Below are 19655 nucleotides of genomic sequence, written 5' to 3'. Positions count from 1 at the left end.
ATCCACCCCAAGAACCCTGGGACTAATGTGATGTGCTTTTAAATGTAGCCTACCCCCCCCATTGCCTGCTAGTAGCATTATGCGTTTTGTCACTTTTTTAAAAATCCCCTCTCTGACTCTGACGTAAGCCTCTACACTGCAGCCCTGTTCAACATTGCAACAATACAAATCCCCTGTGAGCAGGTAGTCAGCATGTTTGCCCACATGTTGGCCCTATAGCGTAGCAGGCTGGATATTGTAGTAATTTACAATTGAGTCGTGACCTCTCGCGTTCTTACATCATAACGAGGAAAACCACGTATCCCAGCATGACTTTCTTTAGCCATTTAGTTACCCAATGGATGCTCGGTGCGCTTATTCAGTGACCAATCGGGGGGTAGCCTAATCTTTTAATTCTAAGAGTTAAATACCACGAAAAACGTTTTATCAGCGCAATTTACATCAATTAGTTTATTAGCCTAGTGTGGGAAGCGCTTGTGCGATCTGCAAAGCTTCATTTTGGTCAACAAGTGGTTGGCACGATCAACAGAGACAGATTCCAGGTTTTTGTCAGCACACAGGTAAAATGTTTTCTATTAATTCTTCTGATACATAACGCGTGGTGTTCCAGTCAATACGAACACTATAAAGTGTATGTTTTAAATTAAACAACAATGTTACATAACTAACTTATTGGCCTAAACCTAACATGGTCAATTTACATAAATCCGAAGAATGAATAGTGTCTATAACCTACGTGGTGTAATTTCCTACTGAAAAAGATTGATTTGACAGATGAAATTGATAACATAGCCTCTTGTCTTTGATCGAACTTTTTCCTCAGGGGCAGCAGCTCGACATGCTATCGGGTATGCGGGTCTGTGTGCCCTCCGCTGCAGCTCTATTCGGCTCGTTGTGCCATGGCTGTCGCAGCTGGGCACGAAGTTTGTCATTCCGGGGTTTTAGTTGGTCGCCCCGAAAGATCAGCCGGTGGAACAGTCAAGATTCCATTGACCTACCTCCTGCGGAGAACCCACGAATTCTCATCACAGGTTAAACCATTTTTTAAATTGTATTTAAAGAAAAACTCAAATAGCAAATAACACTTTATGGACTATAGGCTATATATGTTTTATATGTGTTTATAATCTCCAACCGACACAGCCAGAAGATGACTGGCCACCCCTCAAATCCTGGTTCCTCTCTAGGTTTCTTCCTAGGTTCCTGTTTTTCTATGGAGTTTTTCTTATCCACTGTGCTTCTATATCTGCATAGCTTGCTGTTTGGTGTTTTAGCCTGGGTTTCTGTTTAAGCACTTTGTGACATCTGCTGATGTAAAAATGGCTTTATAAATACATTTGATTTGTTTATGAAAATATAACCATTTGTTTAAATGTTTTAACAGTAATGGCATGTTGTCAATCCCGTTTTTGTCATTTAGATTTGTGTTCACTGTTTAGTAAGTGGCAATCCTATTTTCCCTCACTACAATAGGCTGTGAGCAGACTGTGCTAGGGACAAAAAGGCCCCAGCGAGTGACCACTGGCAGAATAATAGCTTGAGGACAGTTTTTGTCTGTAGGCTACATAAAGCTTTGGTGAAAACAAAAAAAGGTCACAGCCTGGTTGGAGCAGAATATGAAAAAACATCCAGACCAATTTTTTCTGATATTGTATACAAGAAACACATTTTCACCCATATATTCTCAATTGTGAGACCTTTTGAGCAAATACAAATTAACAATTGAGATGATGTGTTTTATTAATTCTGCATTGTATTATTTATTTTCTCTTATTGAAAAGGTGGCCTTGGACAGTTAGGTGTGGGGCTTGCAGAAATCCTGAGGTGAGAAAAAACTAAAGAGCAATCTTTTCTTCAAAGGGTAAGAGATGTTGATAGCCTGAATCTTCCCCAGATTGTATAATTCTCATTTAACATCTACAAATAGATAGTTTGGATTCTGGGGTTCACTCCAGTTAAATTCAGGAATGAACTGAAATTGCAAAAATTAATTGAATATCAATGTGTAGGAAACAGTACGGAACAGAAAACGTTATCCTATCGGATATCAAGAAGCCTCCCCCAGAAGTGTGCAGAAGTGGTACGTTTTCTTTGTTGGACTGATCAACAATTCTCTCTTAATCTCTATACCATGCACATCTCCATACTGTGCTTATAATATCCTCTTATTTTCTGCATAAAAGAACATGTCTCCTACCTTAGGATTCCTAAGCATTTCAGCTCAAAATACGGATAATAAACTGTATTAAAAATAAAGTTGTACACTCTCTCTATATATATATCCAACAATGGGTAAACCTGAAATGTTGGTTTGGTTTACCCATTACAATTTTGGGAAAAAATATAGTGTACAACTTTCTTTATTTTTATACAGTTTGTTCTCTGTTAGTGAGCACCTTTATAAAATAACTAATCCTATTTTAAGTCTTATCAAAGTCTTTGTCTCTCTTCTCCTCTCCCTCAGGCCCGTTTGTGTATGCTGACGTGTTGGACTTTAAGAACCTCAGAGAGTTGGTGGTGAATAACCGCATCACCTGGCTGGTGCATTACAGCGCACTACTCAGTGTTGTGGGAGAGGCAAATGTGGCCCTGGCACGCAAGATCAATATCACAGGTCAGCTTTAGGATCACACACACACGCTACCACAGTATCCAGGGTACCACCCCTTTTGTATGTTTTTGTCTAAAGATTCTCTCTTTGCTGTGCTTTCTAGGGCTTCATAATGTGCTGGACCTGGCTCTAGAGAGCTGTTTACGTCTCTTTGTCCCCAGCACCATCGGAGCCTTTGGCCCTTCTTCTCCCCGTGACCCTGCACCTGACCTGTGTGTCCAGAGGCCTCGCACCATTTATGGGGTTTCCAAAGTGCATGGCGAACTGATGGGGGAGGTGTGACCTGTTATGTTCACACATACAAACATACATACTGTACATGCCCACACAAACAGTCGTAGATGCAGTCATAATGCAAAGACATCGCTGTCTAATGCACACTCCTGCACGCATGCACACACACACACAACCTGCTGGTCCTCTCTTATAGACAGAAGAATCTAGAAAGAAAAGCGAGATCGTTTGCCATTTATCTTTTTCAGAGAGAGTAAGTAAATTCATTAACACAGCAGATAGGGCAGATTAAGAGAAGTATTCTACAGAAATATGCGTTTGCTGGTTATTTGCTGTACCTTCGATTGTGTTAAATCTCTCTATTAGTATCTTCATCACAAGTATGGACTGGACTTCCGCTGCCTACGCTATCCTGGCGTCATCTCCGCTAACACACAGCCTGGGGGAGGAACAACAGGTAACCCATATTTATCATTTATTAAGGTATTAATGTTATCATTATAGGGATATATTCCAATACATTGTGTACATTTTTGCCCTCCCATAGACTATGCTGTCCAGATTTTTCACGATGCCCTCAGCACGGGTCACCACGAGTGCTATTTACGCGCTGACACGCGTCTGCCGATGATGCATGTTGGTGACTGCCACCGTGCGACTGTGGAGTTCATGCAGGCCCCGGAATGCCAGCTGTCGCTGCGCACATACAACATCGATGCCATGAGCTTCACCCCTGAGGAAGTGGCCACGGAAATCCGCAAGCACCTGCCCCACCTCAAGGTCACCTATAACCCTGACTCTGTCCGCCAGACAATTGGTATGTTCATTGTTCAGCCTAATGGTGTGTCTGACGTTCTGTGTAGTGTTATTGAACTTCAAGATGTATCATTTGAAATAAGTCATAGCAGAAGTATATGGAAAGTTTTCTCCTTCATAGTGTATAGAGTAGATATAAATAAATAAATTGTATTTTTCTCGTATTATTAAATATTGAAAGCCTTGCATGTTCATTTTTCACACGGTCACCAGTCATGAATGATGTCATCATACAGTCTTAAGTTGTGATATGTAAAAACTCTTGACCTTGATTGTCCCCTGATGTGCAGCGGACAGCTGGCCGGTGAGGTTTGATGACTCCAACGCACGGAGAGATTGGGGCTGGAAGTCGACATATGGGCTTGAGGAGCTCGTCTCAGACATGCTGAGCTCCATCCGTGACAAGAGGACCAACGCCGGACTGCCAGTCAGCTAGCAGGTCCCGCCCACAGAGAGTGACTTACCAATCACTATTCCCTTAAGTCCGCTTCAGCCTGGGTCTGCCTATCACAACAGACCCTCTTTCCTTAGCATCATCTCCAAACCAGGACTCTTCTGTAAATCAGGATAATATTACACCAATAAACCAGGGACTATTTTCAAACCGGTCATCTTCAGCCAGATCCACTCAACTTTCCACAACAGTGGACACTGACACCACAGACACACACACACACACACACACACACACACACACACACACACACACACACACACACACACACACCACACACAAGTAACAGGCAACAAGCACCCTCTCATAATAGCAGATTTACTCTCTTCAGGGAACCATACTGTCAACCATTCTCTTATGTTGTGACTGTCTTCAGTTTCTGTTTTAAATGTGATAGAGAATTTTAATATCATAGCAGGTTTAACATAGGCCTTAAACGTCTGGGGGAAATAGGCTTCAGGCAAATTATTTTACATATAGTTAGTCATAACCCTACCTTCAGTTTCCAGTATCTCAAGGGGTTTCATTTACATTTTACATTTACAGTACGTCATTTAGCAGACAGTCTTATCCAGAGCGATTTACAGTTAGTGCATTCATCTTAACATAGCTAGGGGAGACAACTACATATCACAGTCATAGTAAGTACATTTTTCCTTAAAGAAGTTATCAGCAAAGTTAGTGCTAATAGGAAATGTTCCTCCTTGCCTGCTGTATTAGGGTAGTATAGAGGGCACAGTGATTTCCTTCCTGGCCTGCTGTGTTAGGGTAATATAGAGGGAACAGTGAAATGACACAGGAGCAGTGAGAGATATAGGGACAACTATCAGAAGAAATAGAAAATCCACAATGTTTACAAAAGGCCTGCCTTTACAACACAACTTCAGTACATTTTCAAACATCTCCACATTTCTTTACAGTCAGTGTGATTTTGGGTACCAAATAAATTCAGAATTGAAGCCTTATTTTTAATTGACAACTAATTAGAAATATATTTGTGAGTAATGAACAAATTGCAGTGTACTTTTGATCATAAATTGAATAAATCTCTTAATTTGCTCATTCTGTTGTTTTGTTATTTGCTTTCAGGTTATTTATTATGGTAGTAGGCTAACTGGTGAACCTACTGTGTGTTACTGAACATATCTAGTCCTATATCATTCTGAAATACATAAACTAGCAATAAGTTGGACTGAAATTCAAATAAATAATTTGTGCAAAAGATACATAGGCCTACAGTTGATTGAGAGCGAATGTTGCCTACAGTATCAGCAAATATTTGTATTACTAACTCAAGATAGACCAGAGCCTGTCGTTTTCAATGGGAGCAAGTGAATCACAGTGGGAAAAACAAGCAAGGGGTGGGCATAGCCAAGCACGAGCTACTGAGATCACATTGGCGCGTTTTAGCATATTTCCGTTGGGGAACGCCTACTCTGCGAAGTGCGCGTGTGCAATAACTCCATTCGTCCTTGCGCTCCTTCTAAACAACGCCATTTATTTTTACAACTTTGGCAAAGGTGAATTTTACAAAACGCATTCCACTCAGTTTGTTACAGATTTTAGTTTAGGAAACAAAACTGTATGGAGATCAAATGTTTAATCGATGAGAAAATTTGCAGAATGTCGGCCAACATTCATCTCGCTCCACGTTATTCCACTACCGGGCTTCCTCTCAACCTCATATTTGGTAGTGAGCGGTAACTCTAACCGGATGCCTCACATTTATACATCCGGTTAAAGATATGGTTCATTGTTCTATATGTGGTATCAGGCTGCAACATATACATACTATTCACGACAAAATGTATGATATTTAAATTATAGGTCGATGTAAGTTGGCAACAGTAACTAAAAGAAGATAAGTAAAACTCTTGACAGCAAAAAAAAACGATTTCGTCATCGTCCATTCACTTCTTCCGTTCTGCTGTAAAGGAGGAGTTCTGTCGCGTGTTGTATGCTGGGGTTTGGTAGTACGTATTTCGCCAGACTCCGCTATCAACCGCTTTTACATCTTTCTCGGCTAATAACATGGACGCGGGATTCTTCCGCGTAAGATATTTACAATGTTACTATTAATTTTTGAATGGTGTTACAAATGTATAGATATTCCTTTGGGTTTGTAAATATGTGCCATTATAGACAGACGAGCTCGTGCGCCATTCCGCTGCAATGGGAAGCTAATGTAAAGATGGCGGCTGCATTAAACTAGCTTAGCTAGATATATTTATATTTTGCGTAGGTTGTGTTTTTCCATTTCAAACTATGTTCATTACTGATGTACAGTAACTATAGGTGATAACTAGCTACATGTGTTACCTAGTATTAGACTTGTTGGTTGAAAAATTGGTTTGGCTTATTCTAACCAGACAAGAGGCGGGGCATGTCTACTCGGGCCTCAGCTCACATCGAGATTAGCACGACTATACTGAACAAAAATATAAACGCAACATGTAACAATTTCAAAGATTTTACTGAGTTACAGTTCCTATAAGGAAATCAGTCAATTTAAATAAAATAAACCGTTTCACATGACTGGGCAGGGGTGCAGCCATGGTTGGGCCTTGGGGGGGGCATAGGCCCAGCCAATCAGAATTAGTTTCCCCCCCACAAAATGGCTTCATTACAGACAGAAATACTCGTCAGCATGTAATGATCATGCTGTTTTATCTTGATATGCCACACCTGTCAGGTGGTGTGTATGGACCATTTCTGGGATTTTTTTTTCTTCAGCTCATGAAACATGGGACCTATATTTTTGTTCAGTGTAGTTGGCAGGCTAGCAACATAAACCCACATTTATCTCCATAACAAGGGTTTTGATTAGCTAGGTACTTATTTTCCACTTTGTTTGACACCTATTCAATTAAGTCTTGTTTCAAAAGTTGCAGCTAGCTTACATTGTTTCACCATGTTGTGACATAGGTAGCTAGTTTCTGCTAAAGCGACAAGTACAAATAATAAAGAACCAACATGTTATAACTGAAATAGTTACTATAGCTAGTAATGTAAACTGTTTATTACTTGTCTCATACAGGGCACAAGTGCAGAACAGGACAATCGCTTCAGCAACAAGCAGAAGAAACTTCTAAAGCAACTGAAATTTGCAGAATGTCTGGAAAAGAAGGTATGATAAACAACACTGCTTTTAGCACATCTTCTAATTGAATGCTCAGTGTTCCCACAACTAATTATATGGTATTGGCAGTAGTTTCTGTATAGCCAGATTTTTGTTTAAGTGTGGAATGGGTTTAAGTTAGTAATTAATTCTTCCTTCCCTAGGTGGATATGACCAAGGTGAACCTGGAAGTCATCAAACCTTGGATCACTCAGCGAGTGACGGAGATCCTGGGGTTCGAGGATGATGTCGTCATAGAATTTATATTTAACCAGCTAGAAGAAAAGGTAATACTATTGACTCAAATTCCTTCCTTTTCTTGTACATACATACATCAGATGTTGGTTATATAAACTTAATGAGGAAAGATAGATTGATGTAACAAAGTGTATTGCTTAGAAAAAACACTATAAATGCAGATGGGGAAAGAGCTACCACCGGTGTCCAGTGTAAAGGAAAAATACATAATTTGAATGACACAAAGTTGTTGCTGTGATATGTGACAAAGTGCCTTTGTGCCACAGTTTTCTAATGATGATGTGATTTATGATTCAAAAGGCCTGAACCAATATGGATGTTATACCTTGCATCAGAAGTATAGCACCAACACCTTATTAGCTCTCTGCTGAGCCCAAAGTGTCACTGAGCCCAACTCCCTGATGCAGTGTGTGGTTTGAGGTGAGTTATGGTCAGGGATCAACATGCTAGTGATAGAAACAATTGGACAATGCCATGCCATTTTCTCCATATACCTTTGAATTGCGCCCCTAGTTTGTCTTTTATATCTCCTCTGTATAATATCTTTGGAGTGTGTTAAAGTTGAGAGGATACAGTGAAATTGTTAGAGTATGTGTAGAGTATAATGACATCTGTAGTATCTTCTTTCTGGGCTGTCGGAAAAACTGCTTTTAAAAGGATCCATTGCAATTCACATGGACCCTATTCTGCATAAATTACAAGTTGCATCAGTGCACTTGTTGTTCCAAGTTTTCCCTCCAGTTTGTTACATTTCATTGCCCCTCAATTTAGGAAGTCCAATTGCATGGTTCAAATTATACTTGTGTATTATAATTGCCTTCATTTTTTCCCCCCCACTTAAGTAGTATTTGGCTGATTAAACATGACTTCAAGGGGAAATTTGATATAATACACTGGATGTAGAAAAAGGAAATGTTTAACTTCTGATAGCCTAATAATTAATCAACAACTTATTTTTATGAATGGTGCATGACTCACAGCAGTCCTCGGATGATTTTTATTCATACTCATATGTTGCTGGAATCTCGTAAAGGTACTGTTTTAGTGAACTTAGCCTAATACTGGGAGGGAAAATACATTCAACTACGCCTTACCAATTTTTGTTTCTGTGCAATTTATGTTTTTAAAAAAAGAGAGAAATTAAGCTAAATGCTATAACATCACAGTAATGATAAAAGGCCTTATTAGTCATTATTATTTAGATAAAAGGGTATCCAACTTTCATTCTTGACTTAGATGTTGAAATAAAACCCCTTTTTAAATGTCTTGTGCACTCATTATTGCTTGTTCGTCTCTTGCAATTTAGATAAATGATATAACAATAAACTGAAGGTGGTTGAGTCTCAAGCAGTAGGGAGGCGGAAGCAAGCCAAGGGAGCGTCTCTTTCTGCAGGAGACACGGGCGCTCCATACCCACTGATCCCGCGGGACACACTGAAGACACCGGGACTGTACTTGCAGTTTTGGGTTTTGATGCACTCCTGTTTTGTGGATATCTGTTCATCTCTCAAAGAATAGACTGTGGGGAGGCCGAGAACAACAGGACAGGAATGCTAGTTATTTATGATCAAGATTATTGACAGTAATGGTGATGGGTGGGATAGTTAAATATTTATTAGATTATATTTTATGAAGGTTAAGTCAGCCTTGATGCATGCAGTGGGTGTCCTTTACATGGATGATGTAGCACTTATGTCTCCCCTCAGCTATTCTCAGTTTTGGGTTTCAATTACCGAACTAATGGGGTGGAGATAAGGAATCACAGCCTCAAGTCAACAAAAGTTTGTTAGGTTGCAATGACTGTCTGCTTTGGGGCCCAGGGGTCATATACTGTAGCTATTGTCTTTTGTTATGAAGATGGCTGCCATTATTTAGCAGGCAGGTGTAGCTTAGTGAGGAGACAAAGGGGACGGCAGTTGTCTGAGTGAGACCCCCCCCCCCCTCGCTCTCGCGAGTTCTCCCTCCATGTTAAATTGGTGTGTTTATTTTCTCTCCCCCTTGGTGTGTGTTGCAGCACCCGGACAGTAAGATGATGCAGATCAACCTGACGGGCTTCCTGAATGGGAAGAATGCCAGAGAGTTTATGAGGGACCTGTGGCCTCTGCTGCTCAGTGCCCAGGACAACATTGCTGGTATCCCCTCTGCCTTCCTGGAACAGAAGAAAGAGGAGATCAAACAGAGACAGGTAAGCAACCAGACACAATCTCACAATCACCACATTGGTGTCACGCATGTGTTCTATGGCTTTGGCCTAGCATGTTGTCTGTGGAACGCTCCATCCTTTTACTTTTAGATTTGAGTTTTAGGTACTATTGCACTGTTGGAGCTAGGAACACAAGTGTTTCACTTCACCCGCAATATCATCTGCTAAATATGTGTATGTGACCAATAACATTTATTTGTTGCAGATTGAGCAGGAGAAGCTTGCCTCTCTGAAGAAGATTGATGAGAAGGAAAACAGAGAAAGGGAGAGCCCCAGAAGGTGAGAGAAAATCACATTAAGTAAAATCCCTTGAAGTCAATGTCTATCAAAATATTTAAAGATGGTTCATGTAGCATTTGTTCTTATCACATTTGTTGTTGTCGTACAGGAGGAAGTCAAGGTCACAGTCTCCACGGCGACGGTCTCCAGTGAAGAGAGAGAGAAAGCGGAGTCACTCCCGCTCCCCGAGGCGTAAGCCCAGTCCCAGCAGCTCCCCTCCACCAACAGCCCCAGCCGTCACCCTGGTCAGTGTTACATTGCCCCAGAGCACTGAGGAGCCCCAGCCAGAGCCAGACACCTCTGAGAGCGCCGTACCTGAGCCAGTCATTCAGGAGGCCTCTTCCACCAGGTAAGATGCTGGTTTGGGCACCGACTATATCTGGCAATATTCAGGGATGTGATTTTTTTCCTGATTTGGTAGTTCTAGATTTTAAAAATATTTTAATCTAATTTGTGGTATGTTTTTAATTTTCAAGTGATTTGGTGAAGCCGCACACTGTGGTTGTGGTACCTGACTCTGTGATGAAGGTCAAAGAACCCTCCCCAGGTAAGGCTTCTAAAAAGGAGGAGAGGCCCAAGCCCAGGGAGAAGGACGGCAGGAGGGACAGGCCCCGCCACCGCTCTCGCTCCCATTCCCGCAGACGACCTAAATCGCGGTCCAGATCTTACTCCCCACGCCGGAGGCCGAGCCCCAGGAGACGGATGTCCCCTCGTCGTAGGAGCCCCCCCAGACGTGGCCCCCCAGTCCCCAGACACAGGCGCAGTCGCTCCCCTGTCCGCAGGTGAGTGGAGGGCAATGCAAGTGTAGCAGAGTGCAGAAGTGTCCATTACTGAAGCTGTCATTAACTAGCCAACTTACCAAACAGCATGTAAACCTGCATTGTGGTTGATTTGAGCTTTGTTTGTCCAATAGGCGGCGCTCTCGCTCCCCATCCTCTGGGAGCAGCTCCTCCGCGCCTCGCTCACCTCAGAAGGCCGTGAAGAGAACGTCAACCACACCTCCTAGGAAACAGCCCCGCGGCCACGCAGCTGATCCCTCCCTCAGCCCCTCCAGGAGAAGAGCCCCCAATGGTAGCCCCCCTGGGAAGGCCCGACGCTCTGCCTCCCCTCGGGCTAGAAAGGGCCGGTCCTCAGCCTCCCCGTCCAGATCAGCTGGTATGTTGGTTTTTCTTACTTCTCTCCATTCTAAATATAGTTACATGCCACCTTCTCATCCCTGCTCTAATGTACATTAAGTACTATCATAGTTTACAAAGGGCTGTAATGAACTTGGCCCATCATCCCTATCGAACTCCCTCACCATCTCAGATGTGGCACTCCATTACCTTGCCAGTGACATCATGTTACATGATCAGTCTCTGAGTGTGATACACATACTGTTCGTCTAAAAAAAAATCAACCAGGGGTGGCTATGTCTATACAGCCTGTTGAACTCAGTGATCTGGAAACGCATTTTTCATTATCTCCCTGGATTACTTGATTCCTAGGCAGGCCTGGTTACAGAAGTATGACACTTGAAGTCCTTGGCGGGGGCTTAATGGCAGGCCGTGACTAATGGAAACTACTGAATCATAAACCTCTTTTCGGGCTGCTGAAAACAGAATGTATCAGTCCTACCACTGGTGTTATACAAGCAAGTGTATTTGTGAATGAATCTTTCTGGAAAGACTTTGTGCCCTTTAAACATCTTATTGATTTTTAGGTTCAAAGAAGAAACCAGGATCAAGGAATGATTCACTGTCTCCTGTTCCAAAACCCAGGCATTCTGAGGCATCGGAATCAGGTGAGTCTGCCTTTTAGCATTTGTCTGTGTGGTGTGATGCACAATGGGTGTGGGTGGGTCTTTGTGTTTTCTCAAGCAGTGAATGGAGTCTCACTGCTTTGCTTTTCAGAGGGGGCTACCGCAGATCCTGTGCAGCAGCGACGTCAGTATCGCAGGCAGAATCGGGAGACGTCTTCAGGTTATAATTGTTTTTTTGTCCCTCACCCCATCTTTTTAGCTAGCCGTTTCGTCTTGCACCCTCATCTCGTGGGTCTTGAAGTTGTGCCCAAATCCCCATCTGGGTGTTTTTCCTTTTGTTGCTACTGGGAAATTATGTGTGCTGTCTACTTTTGGATTGGTTACAGATACTGGATCATCCTCCTCATCAGAGGACGAGGGGTCCAAGAGGCCGGGCGGAGGGCCAGCGGCGAGGAACGGGAATGTCAGGAGGAGGCGCAGTCGCTCCCCCTCCTCCCCCAGGAGACGACACAGGGACTGCTCCCCCAGGTCAGCTATAGACGGTTTCTCCTATCCCTCTATGTCATGATTAAAGTTAAGGTTTTGCCCACATCATGCATTCCTCATTTATGTTTGCTTTCCTGACCAGAAAAAGACGCTCCCTCTCTCCTGGAGGCCGCCGATCTCCCCCACGCCGTCGCAGATCTCCCTCTCCTCCTCCGAGACGCAGGTAAAAAACTTTTGCTACTCTTCTTTTTTTTCCCTGATTCCCTCAGTACTGAGCATTGTCCAAAATTGTGTACCACACCTGAGATTCAGATACTAGCTTGGCTCGTATGTCCTCCTTTGTTCCCCCAGGTCTCCCTCTCCACCTCCTCGCAGACGCTCCCCCTCCCCCAGGCGGTACTCTCCCCCCATCCAGCGGCGCTACAGCCCTACTCCCCTGGGCCCACAGAAGAGAAGGCTATCGGGGTCTCCCCCTCCCAAATGCCTTTCCCCAATGCCCAAGCGCCGTCCCTCCAGGTCCCCGAAGCGCAGGAGTCCCCCTCCCCAAAAGAGACGCACACCTCCCCTCCCTACCTCTCCCCCCCGACACAGGAGGAGCCCCATGCTTCCATCCAACCGGCCAGGCCGGGGCACGCGCTCCCCCCCTGCTGTTCACAGTAACCGCCTCTCCCCCTCCCCTGCCAACCGTGGTCGGGCCATGCGTGGGTCTGCTAGTCCTCAGGCGCGCTTTGACTCCTCGGGCACCTCTCCACCTGGCCAGAGGCGCCAGGTGTCCCCCTCACACAGCAACAGGGCAATCCGCAGGGTGTCCCGGACACCAGAGCCCCGCAAGAACCAGAGGTAAGCAGCTTCTAATTGGTCTTATTGATGCCAAAGCAGGTGCTGCACAGCAACAACTCATACCACTATTTTTAGATGTATTTTCCAGATATCACTTTTTTTTCTGTCCCTATCAGAGCCTCTCAGAGCCCCCAGCCTATGAGGAGAGCGTCATCAAGGTCACCGTCTGGTTCTCCTAAACCAGGAGCCTTGAAGCGGCCGGCCCCAGCCTCAGGCTTCCCCTCATCGGGCTGCTCGGCCAGTGGCTCGCCATCAGCCAAGAAGGCCAGCAGCGGCTCTGGCAGCCCTTCTCCAAACAAGGTGAGTTTAAAGCTGCTTTCTGTTAATAGTACAACGTGAGATTTAAAAATGTTTGACTCAACTAAGTGGCTAGTTGCGGAAGCGTTCTCATGTGAGTAATAGCTGGTGTGTGTTTTTGTGTACTAATACTATGATGACTTGACGTGGTGGTCGACGGTAAAATAGTTGAACCAATGACGTGCGTCATCCCACCCTCTTCTTGGCCCAACTGCCAATTTAAATACTTAGTCACTCTGCTTTGTCCTCTCCATCTCAGAATTCAGACACTGAGGCTGGAGGAAAGAAGAACAAAAAACATAAGAAGGAGAAGAAACATAAGAAGGACAAGAAGCACAAGAAACACAAGAAACACAAGAAGGAGAAGAGTGGAGTGTTGGTGGCTGCTGGGGATGGCCAGGAGAACCTGGGGATGGAAGAGGATGTAGACTCCGACCTTAAAAAGGTGAAGTCTACTCTTCTGATTTACTGAGGGGGTTTAGCCAGCTTCACATATCAGCTCCACTGTTTCTAAGTAGGGGTGGGCAATGAGGACATTTTATTTTTTCAAATTTGACAGTATTTAGTTTTTCCTATAATAATGACACTAGAGCGGCAACAAATAAATTGTAAGTGGTTTTAATGTCTGTCTCCATTCTGATTGTTTGATGTTCAATCAAACTTGAATTAGGGCGGGGCGGTAAGACCTAAAATTAAATCCACATTTTTTTCCCTCACAATTTACATCTAGATGTTTCCTCAATTACCTTTGTTGTACAATTAAAGGTCAATACGCTGTATTTCAAGCAGTCAGCCTTCCACAACCATAGGACCCATGAATAAATGATTTTATCAAAATAGTTTAACCTTCCATTTTGCCGTAGTCACTGATCTGGCTTTTAAGTCTCTCTATGAAAATGCCCTTTTTGTTACTTATTTAACCAGAACAATTCGCAGCCACTAATAATGACCAAGCTTTTGTAGCAGGCGAATGCATTATAGAAAATTAACACAGGTCTCATAAACAATCTGCCAAGCACAGGCCCATGTGCTGATGAGTAGCCAGATAATGTTTATTTCAATTCTAGCCAACTTGGATCTATTAGCTAGCTATCAAGGTTGAACTGCTAATCACTTTCCTGTTTGAACAGCATGCTAACCTACTCACTTTGTTTTAATGTTGAAATCAAGTGGCATAGCTGGATAAGATGCTTATTTCACAGGAGAACAAGTTGGTAATTCCTTATATAATTGCTTTTATGCTCATTTCAAATTTACTAAACAGCTACCACAACACTGTGGCTAAAATGCTGCTAGCGGTACCTTCATGCCGCGCGCAGACAAACGTTGCAATCTTTTAGGATCAATGTTCATTGATATTCCTGTTTTCATTAGTGTCTTCTCTGCGCACAAATTGGGGAGTTGAGACATAAACAAGTTATCGTTATAATGGTTGTTATTTTCTTACAGTAATACAATGTCTAAGTTTAAAAAATATATATATAACCGATTCTGTTGGAGCAAACCAAAATATTGATTTGGAACTGCTTGTCAGAAGAGGGCTCTGTTGTGGGTGGCATGGGCTTGGTTTGTGAGTTAGTGGGAATGTGCACATACAGAGGAGAGAGAGAGAGAGACTAGACTAAAAAGACGGAACGAGCATTCATAGAAAAGTCTGACTGCATTTAATGCTCTTGCTAGCAAGTTGGCCGTTCTCAGCTGTTAAACTTACTGGCGGTAATAATTGCCATAATTTTCATATTTTCACCAGTTTCATTTGTGGTTATTACATTTAATAAACCATACATTAATATACCATTTGTAGAAAGGTAAAGTAAAAATACAAACTGGTCCGTCCATCTGTGTGTGTGTGTGTGTGTGTGTGTATACAGTACCAGTCAAAAGTTTGGACACCTATTCATTCAAGGGTTTGCTTTATTTTTTACAATTTTCTACATATAAGATTAATAGTGAAGACATCCAAACTATGAAATAACACATGGAATCATGTAGTAACCAAAAGTTACTACAAATAAAAATGTTATTTGAGATTCTTTAAGGTAGCCACCCTTTACCTTGATTACAGCTTTGCACGCTCTTGGCATTCTCTCAACTAGCTTCACCTGGAATGCTTTTCTAACAGTCTCGAAGGAGTTCCCACATATGCTGAGCACTTATTGGCATCTTTTCCTTCACTCTGCGGTCCAACTCATCCCAAACCATCTCAATTAGGTTGAGGCCAGGTCATCTGATGCAGCACCATCACTCTCCTTGGTCAAATATCCCTTATACAGCCTGGAGGTGTGTTTTTGGTCATTGTCCTGTTGGGGAAAAAATTATATGCCATCCCATCTGGTTTGCGCTTAGAGGGATGATCGCTGCAGAATGCTGGTGTAGCCATGCTAGTTAAGTGTGCCTTGAATTCTAAATAAATCACTGATAGTGTCACCAGCTAAGCACCATCACACCACATCCATGCTTCACCATGGGAACCGCACATGCGGAGATCATCAATTCACCTACTCTGCGTCTCACGGTTGGAATGTAAAATCTCATTTGGATATATCAGACCAAAGGACAGATTTCCATCAGTCTAATATCCATTGCTGGTGTTTCTTGGCCCAGGCAAGTCTCGTCTTATTATTGTTGTCCTTTTAGTAGTGGTTTCTTTGCAGCAATTTGACTACGAAGGCCTGATTTTCCCAAAGTCTCTGAATAGTTGCTGTCTGTTACTTGAACTCTTTGAAGCATTTATTTGGGCTGTGTTAGGTTCTTATTTTTCAGAGTAAATAACCCGCGGACACTAGAGAAGCTTTAACCAAGTTGATTCTTCCCAAGGGTTCTGAACAGCTGAAATCAGACAGCAAAACATTTCAGACATCACAGTTTATATACATCCTACTTAAACTGTAAGGAGGAGTGTCTTATGGCTCCACAGGAAAGGTAACCAGATACGAACCCTGATTACTACCTTAAGGGGAACTGACCTCACCCCTCACCTCCTAATCCACAGAAATCCATCTGTCTTCCCTATATCAACACATCGCTCTCCTCCTCCATCAAACACATTCCAAAGCCTTCTGGCCTTTTACAAACGTTTCAAGGCTTTGTCTCTTTATTTAATATCTCAATGTTTAGCCGATTCCAACAGCTGAAATTTCTGAGGCTGGTAACTCTAATGAACTTATGTGCTGCAGGGAACTCTGGGTCTTCCTTTCCTGTGGCGGTCCTCGTCAGCCAGTTTCATCATAACGCTTGATAGTTTTTACGACTGCACTTGAAGAAACTTTCAAAGTACTGGGAGTCTTCCGTGTTGACTGACCTTCATGCCTTAAAGTAATGGACTGTTTTGCTTATTTGAGCTGTTCTTGACATGGACTTGGTATTTTACCAAATAGTGCTTTCTTCTTTATACCACCCCTACCTTGTCACAACACAACTGATTGGCTCAAACGCATTAAGAAGGAAATTCCACAAATGAAGTCTTTAACAAGGCACACCTGTTAATTGAAATGGATTCCAGGTGACTACCTCATGGAGCTGGTTGAGAAAATGCCAAGAGTGTGCAAAGCTGTAGTCAAGGCGAAGGGTCCCTGCTTTGAAGAATCTCGTATCAAATATATTTTGATTTGTTGAACACTTTTTGGTTACTAAACTGAGCAAAAAAAGTTCTCACTATCAACTGCGTTTATTTTCAGCAAACTTAACATGTGGAAATATTTGTATGAACATAAGATTCAACAACTGAGACATTAACTGAACAAGTTCCACAGACATGTGACTAACAGAAATGGAATGTGTCCCTGAACAAAGGGGTGTCAAAATCAAAAGTAAGTCAGTATCTGGTGTTACCACCAGCTGCATTAAGTACTGCAGTGCATCTCCTCCTCATGGAGTGCATCAGATTTGCCAGTTCTTGCTGTGAGATATTGCCCCACTCTTCCACCAAGGCACCTGCAAGTTTCTGGGGGGAATGGCCCTAGCCCTCACCCTCTGCTCCAACAAGTCCGAGATGTGCTCAATGGGATTGAGATCTGGGCTCTTCACTGGCCATGGCAGAACAGACATTCCTGTCTTGCACAGAACGAGCAGTATGGCTGGTGGCATTGCCACGCTGGAGGGTCATGTCAGGATGGGCCTGCAGGCAGGGTGCCACATGAGGGAGGAGGATGTCTTCCCTGTAACGCACAGCGTTGAGATTGCTCGCAATGACAACGAGCTCAGTCCGATGGTGCTGTGACACACCGCCCCAGACCATGACGGACCCTCCAAATCGATCCCACTCCAGAGTACAGGCCTCGGTGTAACGCTCATTCCTTTGGCGATAAATGTGAATCCGACCTTCACCCCTGGTGAGACACAACCGTAACTCCTCAGTGAAGAGTACTTTTTGCCGTTCCAGTGACGGTGGGTTTGTGCCCATAGGCGATGGTGAGGACCTGCCTTACAACAAGCCTATAAGCCCACAGTCCAGCCTCTCTCAGCCTATTGCGGACAGTCTGAGCACTGATGGAGGGATTGTGCGTTCCTGGTGTAACTCGGGCAGTTGTTGTTGCCATCTTGTACCTGTCCAGCAGGTGTGATGTTCGGATGTGTGCCGTTACACGATCAACTGTCTGTCCTTTCTCTCTGTAGCGCTGTCTTAGGCGTCTCTCAGTACGGACATTGCAATTTATTGCCATGGCCACATCTGCAGTCCTCGTGCCTCTTTGCAGCATGCCTAAGGCACGTTCACGCGGATGAGCAGGGACCCTGGGCATCTTTCTTTTGGTGTTTTTCAGAGTCCGTAGAAAGGCCTCTTTAGTGTCCTAGGTTTTCATAACTGTGACCTTAATTGACTACCATCTGTAAGCTGTTAGTGTCTTAACGACCATTCCACAGGTGCATGTTCATTAATTGTTCATGGTTCATTGAACAAGCATGGGAAACAGTGTTTAAATCCTTTACAATGAAGATCTGTGTTTACATGATTCCATGTGTTATTTTATAGTTGTGATGTCTTCACTATTTTTCTACATTGGAAAATAGTACAAAATAAAGAACCCTTGAATGAGGTGTTCTAAAACTTTTGACTAGTACTGTAGTAAATAAGGTTTACCGCCCAGCCCTACATGTAAGCATCACATTTATTTAAATCAAAATTCACAAATTAGACATGGTTGTAGAAGTTGAATGGTGCACCGCTATCATTTATTGCATGTCATCAGCTAATGTTTTTCTTTATTCTATTACTTTGACGCGCATCCTGCTGCATGACCACACCTACCTTGCAACGTAACCGAAATATGATATAATTAATGCTACCTTTCTTTAAGGAATCAGACAGTGAAGTAGAAGAGCGTCTGGACGACCTGGAGAAGCACCTGCGAGAGAAGGCGCTGCGTTCCATGAGGAAAGCTGGAAAGCTGTCCCCGCCACTGTCTTGAAGCCCGGCCACACCCCTCCCTCAATCTTCCGTACACTTTATTTCATTTGTCTTTAACCTGATTCAGCTTTAGAATGTACAAATTGTTTATTCTTTAGTTTTGTTTTTACAGTTTTGCTCATCTATTGATGGATGTTTTTTATCAAGCGCTTGAATTGTCACACGCGATCTTCCAATTAATTTAATTTTTTCCCATATCTTTGACCCAAAATGTGTTATTGCTTATATCCAAACTGTAGAAGTATCTTTGTTTGATCCCTCAATATTCAAGATAGGATCATAGCGGGGAATTCTTGAATTATGAAGCTTGCATTGTGCAAGCTTCTACGTCTCTCGTTCTACAACATACAAAATATTCAACTGTGGTAATTTAGGATTGCATGTGCAGCCAGCGAGTCTCTCCTCTGATGTGCATGAAATGGACTGTAAACTAAAGCAAATGCAGATTAAATCTGTCCCTTTTGTCTGCAGGCATTGTATGGTGCGGGAATGCTGTTTGCTCTCTAAAATGGATAACAGTCGGATTTTCCCTTTTTTATGTAATAGAGGTGTTTGACATTGCAGTAAATTCTGGCTTTGAAAAAGTCACGTTTAATAAGAACTAGACCTTTTTTTTTTTCTGACCTCACCAGAGAGCAGGGGTTTGATTTCCCACATGGGTTGATATGCAGTCATACTTTGAGTTCACGCTGGTCCACTCTTTTGCATTAAGCCGTTCATTGCTTGTGGAAGTGCTATTTGACTTGTATTTAAAAACTGCATTTGTCATCCTTTCAAAATTAAAATATGTTTTATATAAAAACTGAATTTTGGAAACATAAGTTAATTGTGCCGCATGAAACCTGTAAAAAGGGCACTGTACCATAGTGATGTCCATTGCAAATAGTCCTGCACCACACTATGTACAGTGCCTT

The 19655-nt window shown here is 42.9% G+C and overlaps 2 protein-coding genes across 6 annotated transcripts; both read left to right on the top strand.

The window, feature by feature from the left end:
- Positions 1-54: 54 nt before the first annotated feature.
- LOC112261926 (L-threonine 3-dehydrogenase, mitochondrial) lies at positions 55-5177 on the top strand. Its single transcript, XM_024437579.2, has 9 exons — positions 55-560; positions 824-1031; positions 1782-1824; positions 2010-2080; positions 2465-2614; positions 2715-2887; positions 3212-3302; positions 3393-3662; positions 3952-5177. The coding sequence occupies exons 2-9, from the start codon at positions 839-841 to the stop codon at positions 4095-4097; spliced, it is 1137 nt and encodes a 378-aa protein (XP_024293347.1). The 5' UTR covers positions 55-560; positions 824-838; the 3' UTR covers positions 4098-5177.
- Positions 5178-5874: 697 nt separating this feature from the next.
- LOC112261923 (serine/arginine repetitive matrix protein 1) lies at positions 5875-19548 on the top strand. 5 transcript variants are annotated; one of them, XM_024437570.2, is made up of 16 exons: positions 5875-6167; positions 7153-7242; positions 7398-7520; positions 9506-9676; positions 9900-9973; positions 10083-10322; positions 10450-10755; positions 10887-11128; positions 11676-11756; positions 11866-11934; positions 12101-12242; positions 12343-12423; positions 12552-13040; positions 13157-13340; positions 13597-13782; positions 18632-19548. In XM_024437570.2, the coding sequence occupies exons 1-16, from the start codon at positions 6147-6149 to the stop codon at positions 18740-18742; spliced, it is 2610 nt and encodes an 869-aa protein (XP_024293338.1). In that variant the 5' UTR covers positions 5875-6146; the 3' UTR covers positions 18743-19548. The 5 variants fall into 5 exon arrangements, with proteins under 5 accessions (XP_024293338.1, XP_024293339.1, XP_024293340.1 ...); XM_024437571.2 differs by having other exon boundaries at positions 5876-6167; positions 18639-19548; XM_024437572.2 differs by having other exon boundaries at positions 5876-6167; positions 7792-9676.
- The last annotated feature ends 107 nt before the right edge of the window (positions 19549-19655 follow it).

This window comes from Oncorhynchus tshawytscha, linkage group LG11 (assembly GCF_018296145.1).
Source record: "Oncorhynchus tshawytscha isolate Ot180627B linkage group LG11, Otsh_v2.0, whole genome shotgun sequence".
In the NCBI taxonomy this organism is placed as follows: domain Eukaryota; kingdom Metazoa; phylum Chordata; class Actinopteri; order Salmoniformes; family Salmonidae; genus Oncorhynchus; species Oncorhynchus tshawytscha.
This window is presented reverse-complemented; position numbering and strand designations above follow the sequence as displayed.